The sequence below is a fragment of the Mastomys coucha genome, unplaced genomic scaffold (genome assembly GCF_008632895.1).
Source record: "Mastomys coucha isolate ucsf_1 unplaced genomic scaffold, UCSF_Mcou_1 pScaffold5, whole genome shotgun sequence".
Classification (NCBI taxonomy): domain Eukaryota; kingdom Metazoa; phylum Chordata; class Mammalia; order Rodentia; family Muridae; genus Mastomys; species Mastomys coucha.
The window spans coordinates 23972696-23981759 of NW_022196911.1; the positions used below are offsets into that span (position 1 = coordinate 23972696).

Below are 9064 nucleotides of genomic sequence, written 5' to 3' on the forward strand. Positions count from 1 at the left end.
TGTGGGATAATCAAAAGAAGTCTTGATGCTGGAAAAGGCCAGTGGTTGTAGGTGGTACAGAGAAAGAAGGAAGATGTAGACTAGGTTGGCTATATCGAAATGGGTTCAAGAGGACAGAGCTGAAGGGTTTTTGTTGTTGTTGTTGTTTGCTTTTTTGGGGGGGGGGTTGATCTCCTATGCACCATGACTGCCAACTGTATAACTAGAATGGTACCTTGAATGGCAGATGGATTAGTGTTCCCCTATTTCTTAGAAATGACACAGGAGGAAGAAGAAGAGGAGGAGAAGGGGGAGGAAGAGAACAGAAGATAAGGTAGTAGAGAAATTACTATGGGGCTCACTGTGTTTCTGGCTCCTGTAAGCAACTGAGAGAAAGTGTTATGTGAACAGCCAGACCGGTGACAGAGAGTGCAGAGAAGCATCTTGGGAGGATGCATATCTAGATTTGGAGGTTACAAATGAAATAGACACGTGAACTTTTTAGAGATCAAGTCCCCAGCTTCATGACCTGGAATCCTGTGTCTATCCCCAACATTTGTTCCAGGCCACACCCACCTTCACCATGTTAGACTTGATGTTGAAACCCTTGACAAAGGCATCCCCTGAAGTCATGGGCTGCTCGCTGGTCAGCATGTTGAAAATGGAAGTCTTCCCAGCTCCATTGAGACCAAGAAGGCCAAAGCATTCTTTTTCTTTAACGACAAAGGACACCTTGTTCACAGCCAACAGGGGTACCTTCTCTTTGTAGACCTGAGAGACACAGGACAGAGATGCAGCGAGGAGGCTAGCAGCCAGCAGACCCAACCTAGCTGCTGCTCATGACTCAAGCTCAGTCTACTTGCTCCTTCCTACATCCCTTGCACATTGTCAACGTTGTTCTTGGAGGTAAGCCTTTTACTCTTTGTCCCTGAGCAAGTAAAACTCATTGATGTTGCTGACGGGTTTTGCATTTTGTTAACCACCAGAAGCTGAAGGGAAACATGACTGACAAACTTGGAGGAGGGGGAATGCTATAAAGTACCTGGATGTTTGAAAGATCTTTCAAAATTCTTCCTAAGAATCTCAGAGAAGCATAGGAAACTCCATTTATTTTCCAGAGTCCTTATCCCACTTGGCACCTCCATAATTGTTGTCTGGTTATAGGAGAGGTCAAGCCTTGTATGCCTCTCCTATTCTCTCTTGGGTCTTTAGCAAGCATGGCTCTCATTCCCTCCCTTTACCAAGGTGATTACAGAAGAGAACGTAGAGAGACAATAGTTTCTGTCTCTGGTGAGAATGATCTCATGTGAGCTTCACTCTTAACCAAAAAGACCTTACTAAATCTGTCTTCCCAGCAGCCCATCTGCCATTGGCCACAGGCCACAGGCCCATCAGAAGGGAGATTCTGGGTATGAAAAGCCAAGGCACAGTGTGGTGGTTTGAATAGGTATGGCCACCATAGACTCATGTGTTTGAATGCTTGGCCCCTAGGGAATGGCACTATTAGAAGATGTGGCCTTGTTGGAGTAGGGGTGGCCTTGTTGGAGGAAGTGTGTCACTGTTGTGGGGTGGGCTTTAAGACCTGCTATGCTCAAGCCACACCTGGTGTAGTACACAGACTCTTTCTGCTGCCTTCAGATAAAGACGAGCTCTCAGCTCGTCCAGCTCCACATCTGCCTGCATGCTGCCCTGTTTCCTGCCGTGATGATAATGGACTGAACCTCTGAAACTGTAAGCCAGCCCCAATTAAATGTTTTCCTTTATAAGAGTTGCCGTGGTCATGGACTCTCTTCACAGCAATGGAAACTCTTACTAAGACATATGACATATAGCCATAATCAGGGTATTTAGGAGGCAGATGTAGGATGATCATCAATTCAAGGTCTATGTCAGTCACATAGCAGGAGCTAGCCACACATTAGGCAAACAGATAAAGGAGCAGAGCTGAGTCCAACTTTACCTTTGACACTTCTTTAACAACAAGTGGGTTTTTCTTTACTAATGTTTCCAAACAATACTTGATGGCTTCTGTCTCTTCCAGAACATCTTCATCTTCAGGCTCTGTTGCATCAAAGATCATTCCCTATGTCCCCACAATGAGGGTAGACATGTAAGTGTTTTTGAGGTTAGAAGATAGAGCTTGACTAGGGTCAGAAGGGATGGAGGCCCTGATGGTCCGGTGACAGTGCCCATGTATACACACACTGCCACTGCAACCTCAGGATCTATGTAGGTATCTACATTTATAGTAGCTTGACTGTGATGAAGTAGGAGGTCAAACCACAAAATGTCAGCTTTTTAATAACACACATTTACAACCCAGGAATGTCAAGATAAAGCAAAAGCTTATCTCCTTCAGTTTCCTCTAGAGACCTTGTCCTCTAGAAGATAGTCATACCCTGCGCTAACACAATAAACTTTCCTCCAGTCCGCTCATAGTTGCCTGCAGAAGTATTTCATAAGGTGAGTTATTCTAGCAAGCTCGAGTCTTGTCCCTAGTCAGCTGATGAGCTGGCCCTAAATACACCCCCGGTGACCAGTATGTGGACCAAGGCCTCCGGAGCTGACCAGTATGTGGACCAGGGCCTCTGGAGGTGACCAGTATGTGGACCAGGGCCTCCGAAGGTGACCAGTATGTGGACCAGGGCCTCAGGAGCTGAGTCAGAATCTCCTCCTCCTTCCCCTCTGTGGTCCTCTGCCCAGACATTCCAAACAGATGGTTGGATGGCCTCAGGGACCCCTCTGATATGAAAAAGCAAGGTAGCTAAAGAACACAGGACGCTTAGAGCCAGACCTTGACCTGTTCTTCCATGACTTAACCCCAATTAACTCACCAATTTCTCCTTCCGGAAGAAAGGAAAGAAGCCAGAGAGCCTGGATTTCAGTACACAGAATGCATTGGCTTCAATGAGGAAAAGCAGGGTGATATATACAGGTCCCAAGATGGCCAGCGCTGTCAGGTACTTTCCTATTCCCAGAGACTCCCAGGCATAGATGTTCTCTTGAACCACATATCCTTCTACTAATATGAAATAAGCAGATGTTAGCACACTTGAGATTTTCAAAGGCATTCCTCGTCTTAAATATAGCAAGTAAATTCACATAGTGACCAATATTACCAGAGAAGCACCAGTGTTGCCAATGCTCCCACCACAGCCTAGCAGAGAGTGAACAAGAAGGCTTTTGCTTGCTGCCTCCAACCTCTGCAAAAACAACGCAATGAGCTGAGCATGGTGGTTCACACCTGTAATTGCGGGTATTAGGAAGCTAAGGTAGAACTGCCACAAACATGAGACTAGTGTGGGCTACATAGCAGTTCTAGGGCATCCTGTGACGTATGAGAGACGGTCTCAAAAACAACAATAACAACAAAAACAAACCAACAAGACAAACATCCAAAACCTTGAGCCTAAACAGGGTCATGAGCCCCGGGGGTGGGGGTGAGGTAGGGGTGGGGGTGGGGGGCCTTGTGCATCAGCTACACTCCTGGCAGGGTCCATGCTCGGCAGGGATCAGCCAACACAAACTGGACCCTATTCTCGCTTGCTTGCTTGTTTGTTTGTTTAAGAGTGGAAGAACCTGAAGTTACAAGGGTAGCAAAGAGGGGAGGATCTGGAGGGAGTTTGGAAGAGTAAGATTAAAATATTTAATGAAATTCTCAAAGAATAAATAATAACATTATTTAAAACAACAAGAAGAGGGCTGGACAGATGACTCAGGGGTTAGAGCACGGGTTGCTCTTCCATAGGATCCTCATTTGGTTTCCAGCAGCCATGTGGCAGCTCAAAACTGCTTGTCACTCCAGTTCCAGGGGGTCCCCTCTTCTGGATTCTGCAGGTACTACAAGTACACGCTTCACAGACATACATATGGGCATATGTATGTACCCCATGTATCATATGTATCCCATGAAGTGGAACCTTCTAGTTTCTTTAGAAAGCCAGTTGTGTCGAATGATGTTTTGCTGGAGCAAACATTATGAAGGAGTGTTTTCCTGAAGTGGACACATGTCAAAAGATGCTTTACTAAAACAGGCACGTGAAGGAACGTTTCTCTAAAGCGGACACAAGTAAAAGGATGTTTCGCTCAGGCAGACTCGTAAAGAAACAAACATTTCACTGAAACAGGCATAAGTAAAAAGATGTTTTACTAAAGCAAGCACATAAAAGGATGTGCAATAAAAGATTCTTCGCTAATGACACACATGTGTTGGTTTGCCTTACAAGCATTGTTGAGCTCCAATGTCATGACTCCATAGAGAGAAACGAATCAGAAAACTTCTCAAGAGGCTCCTGTGGCTTCTTGTTGCTTCTGAGGACTCTGGCCGATTGACAAGTGATGGCAGCTGATACAGACTTCTGTGGGGTTTTGCTAAGACAGACTCACATACCGAGGCAAGATACATAGTGAGGCAAGACCAATGGAGGACACATGATGTTTGGAGGGAGTATAAATGGGACTCAGCAGACAGTGACAGGCGCTTGACCTGCATAACTAGCTTTGCAGTGCTTCTTGGTCTCACATCTTCGCTGAGGGAGCACAGCTGAGAACTTGTCCTGGTGTCCCTGATGGTCCTGGTCCCTCTTGCTGACTCCTGCTGATCTGGCCGAGGCCCAGCTGTCTCTCCTAGGTTGTTCCTCTGCTGCTAACTTGTGTTGCTATCCCAATGCAACCACACTGGACTGCTGGTGCATCCATAAAGTATTTATGAGTAGATCCAGCTGCTGCTGCTAAATCCTATAAAGTGGACTCCTGGTTTCCTGACAACACAGATGGGGTGTGCTCCAGAAAACAATTTCTAAACAGGTCCACTTCCCCCATATCCTAATAACCTTTTCTTTCCACTCCCTCTGGTAGATGGTGGGCTAGAAGGGAGGCTAAAGCACTTAAGAACCATTATTTAAAGTAGGTTTTTAAAAAATTAAAACTTACACACCCATACACATAAAATAAAATAAATGAAAAACAAGAATACAATAAAAGGCTTCTCTCATTCTGTATTATGTAAATACATATAATTTTTTTGTCAATTTAAAGTAAGAGAGCTTGAAAACTTAGCTCAATGATAGAGCATGCTTAGCATGTTTGAGGCAAAAAAAAACCCCATGAATATTAATAAGAGACATTTCCTTGTTTATTTTTTATTTTTTATTTTTAAAGATTTATTTATTATATTCATATAAGTACACTGTAGTTATTTTCAGACATACAAGAAGAGGGCGTCAGATCCTATTATAGATGATTGTGAGCCACCATGTGGTTGCTGGGAATTGAACTCAGGACCTTTGGAAGAGCAGTGCTCTTAACCACTGAGCCATATCTCATTTAGATAGATGTTTATATGACATCTATCTAAAACACAAAATGTTTCCATGTTTGATTGTCCTTTCAACTGTCAGTCCCCTTGCAACTGAACTGGCCACTCATGCAGAAACATTCCAGGAGACTTGGAGGTTAGCTCAGTGGCAAAGGACTCGTTTAGCATGCAGGAGACCCCAAGGATGTCATCCAGCACCGTGACATCAAACTAAACAAATCCAACTCTCAACAGCTCTATTCTCTTTTTTAAAAATCTGATCTGCCTTAAATGTTGTAAAGATATGTATTTAGAAATTATACAATAGCCGGGCGGTGGTGGTGCACGCCTTTAATCCCAGCAGATTTCTGAGTTCGCGGCCAGCCTGGTCTACAGAGTGAGTTATGTTCACCGAGGAAACAGAAGAGAATGGCGTAGGCAGTGAAAGTTCTTTTCCATTTCCTTAAACATGGCTTAGCTCTGTGCATAGTTCTTTCATATTTTGCTTTACTTATTTTTAAAGTGTTGGTGCTCCAACCCAGGGCATCCTGCTAGTCAAACCACTACGGAGGTACAATGCCTACATATTATCTTGTTATAAATTATTTAGCTGGCGTGGTGGCCATGCCTTTGACTTTGATCCCAGTGCTTGGGAGACAAAAGCAGGCAGATCTCTGAGGCCAGCCTGGTCTACAGAGTGAGTTCCAGGTGAGCCAAGGCTACATTGTACAGAGAAATCCTGTCTTGAAAAATAAAAAAGTTATTTTATGTGTATGGGTGTTTTGCCTGTATGTATGTCTGTATAGCGTGTGTGCTTGGTGCCCACAGAGGACTGACAAAAGTATTCAGTCCCCTGGAATTAGAATTAGACAGCTGTTAGTCGCTGGGAATTGGCTGCTGGGAATTGAATTCAGGGCTTCTGGAAAAGCAGCCGGCGCTCTTGATAGCTGAGTCATCTCTCTAGTTCTTAATTTTTAAAATGACATTTATTTACTTACTTATTTTTGTGTGTGGTGTGTGTGTATGCATAGGATGGGAGGCACATATGCTACAGCATGCTTAGAGATTAGACAACTTGTGGGAGTCTGTCTTCTCCTTCTACCAGGTGAGTCTCAGGGATTAAACTCAGGTCATTAGGCTTGGCAGCAAGCACCTTTACCCACTGAACCATCTCGCTGGCCCAGATACAATCTTTTAAAATGAAAATGTAATAAAACTGTGTATTATCTTTTCTAGTGTACGTGTATTACTTAATAATATATAATGGACATTGACCCCATAAGCATATACAGACACAATAACTTTTTGATACTTGTATCATTTTCTACTGTATAGGTGTACCACAATTTGTTAACTAGTCTCCTTTTGGAATACATGTAGGTTACTGTCTTCTCAAGACCCATACAAAATCACACAGCACAGTTATCTCTCTGTACTCATAGATTCTGCAACCATGTGTTCAATCAATGGGAAGGTGGAGATGTCAAAAAAATTCAGACAATAAAAACTATTTGTACTAAATATTTATCGTTCTCTCCTTGTCATTATTTTTAAATATAGTGTAACTACTATTTACATAGCATTTACACTATATTATGTTTAAAGAAATCTAAAAATAATTTAAGGTATGTGTGAGTAGACTAGGGTATAGCTCAGTGGTACAACAGTTGCATAAAATGCACAATGCTCTGTATTAGATCCTGAGTCACACATAGATACACACAGAGAGAGGCAGAGAGACAGAGAAGTACAGAGAGAGACAGAGAGAGAGGAGAGAAAAATGGCGAGAACAGACAGAGTGACAGAGACAGAGACAGAGAGAGGCAGAGATAATGTGCAGGTTTGCATAGCTTATATGCACATGCCATGTCTTTTCACAAAAAAAAAAAAATGTAAATCTGCAATGAGTTATAGGTTGGTGGGGTGGCACGTGTCTGTAACTAGGTAAATCTTTCCAAGTTCAAAGCTTGCCTGGTTTAAATAGTAAGTTCGTGAACAGCCAGGGATACATAGTGAGAGTCTGTCTCAAAAAGACTAAACTAAGCCAGGTGGTAGTGGCACAATCTGCTACTTGCAGCACTCGGGAGGCAGGGAGAAATCTCTGAGTCCCAGACCAGCCTGGTCTACAGAGCGAGTTCCAGGACAGTAAAGGGCTACACAGAGAAATCATGTCTCAAAAAACATAGGGGAAAAAAAGAAAAAGAAAGAAAGGCCAAATCATATTATATAAACCATATGAGGATAAAAACGTTACCAGCAAGCCACTCATAGTACTCACAAACATCATTGCAGTCAACATCACTCAAGTTCTTAGCATAGCAAAACTTTTTCAGCTCAAAGTTGTAGTACAAGTTGGAGAAGGCCATTCCCAGGCAATGTCCAGGAAGTATTAGGAAAATATGATCCAAGGAGTCTGAGAGTTCTGTGTAGCCAAGATCTGCAATGAGAATAGAAAGGATCAATTTTACCAGCATGAGGGAAAGTGTGTCCGTCACCCCTCTCCTCAGTCACTTCTGGAGTCTGGATGACTCCAGACCAGACTGTGGTTTCCCCACCTCCTGGGGTTGACTCTCTCCCTCCCTCCCTCCCTCCCTCCCTCCCTCCCTCCCTCTCTCCCTTCCTCCCTCCCTCCTTCCCTCCCTCCTTCTCTCCCTCCTTCCCTCTGTTCATTCAGCTCTAAGTACGTTTCTTTGTTTAGTTCTTTGGAGCTGCCACTTCTTTTATCCAGAAAGCACACTGTGCCTGAGAAAGTCAGAGGCAGCACGGCTCCAGCAGGGCTGTGTGAGCAGAAGAAGGGCCGAGGAGTGCGGGGTTGGAGGTGAGCTGAGCCAGACAGAACAGGGATGGGAGCCGGGAGCCAGCTCTGGACTTATTGAGGTATTTTACTTTCTTACTTACTGAAGACTGAGCCTAGGGACTCACACATCCCTGGCTCCAGAGAGTCATCTTGAAGTCAGACAAGGAGGAAGGCCCCTCCCTCCATGGTTTATGGAGACTAAATTGTCATGAAGGGGCCCTTAGTAGAGAGGACAACTCCCCACACCAAAGAAAAGGGAAATTGTAAATCAAATTTTAAATGAAAGTGAGGAAGACGGCTGGGAGATGGCTCAGTGGTTAGGAACACTGGTTGTTCTTCCACAGGACCTGGGCTCAATTCTTAGCACCCATGTGGCAGCACAGGGCATCTAACTCCAGTCTTAGGGAAACTGACACCCCTTTACCCCTTTCTGGCCTCTGTGGCTACCAGGCATGTCAGTGATGTACATATAGATATTCATGCAATGGATAAAACATAAAACAAGGTTTCTTTCTCTCTTTTTTTTTTTTTTTTTTTTTTTTTTTTTTTTTTTTGAGACAGGGTTTCTCTGTGTAGCCTTGGCTGTCCTGGAACTCACTCTGTAGACCAGGCTGGCCTCGAACTCAGAAATCCGCCTGCCTCTGCCTCCCAAGTGCTAGGACTAAAGGTGTGCGCCACCACCTCTAGGCAAAACAAGGTTTCTTAATCTTATGCATATGAATGTTTTGCCTGCATGTGTGTTTGTACATGCCAGAGGCTAGAAGAGGGCATTCGGGCCACCTGGGACTGGAGTTACAGACATCTGTGGACTATGTGGTGTTGGGAATTAAACTGGGTCCTCTTGAAGAACAGCCAGTGTTCTTAACTCCAGACCCATCTCACCAGGCCCCACCCCCCAAATAAAAATTCCCTTTAAAAATAAAGAAGATCTTTTACTTGCTTAGTTAGGGTTACACCGAGGTATTTTATATTATTTGTAACTATTGTGAAGG

General features: G+C 44.0%; 1 protein-coding gene across 3 annotated transcripts in view; it reads right to left on the bottom strand.

Annotated features, from left to right (window-relative positions):
- Nucleotides 1-9064, bottom strand: part of LOC116077841 (ATP-binding cassette sub-family A member 17) — an 88448-nt gene that overhangs the window by 14335 nt on the left and 65049 nt on the right. For all 3 annotated transcript variants that reach the window (XM_031352654.1, XM_031352653.1, XM_031352652.1), the window contains 4 exons: nt 7554-7712; nt 2814-3001; nt 1940-2062; nt 556-750 (listed from right to left, as the gene is read on the bottom strand). In XM_031352654.1, coding sequence (XP_031208514.1) covers nt 556-750; nt 1940-2062; nt 2814-3001; nt 7554-7712 — 665 coding nt within the window. The remainder of the gene's footprint in view (nt 1-555; nt 751-1939; nt 2063-2813; nt 3002-7553; nt 7713-9064) is intronic.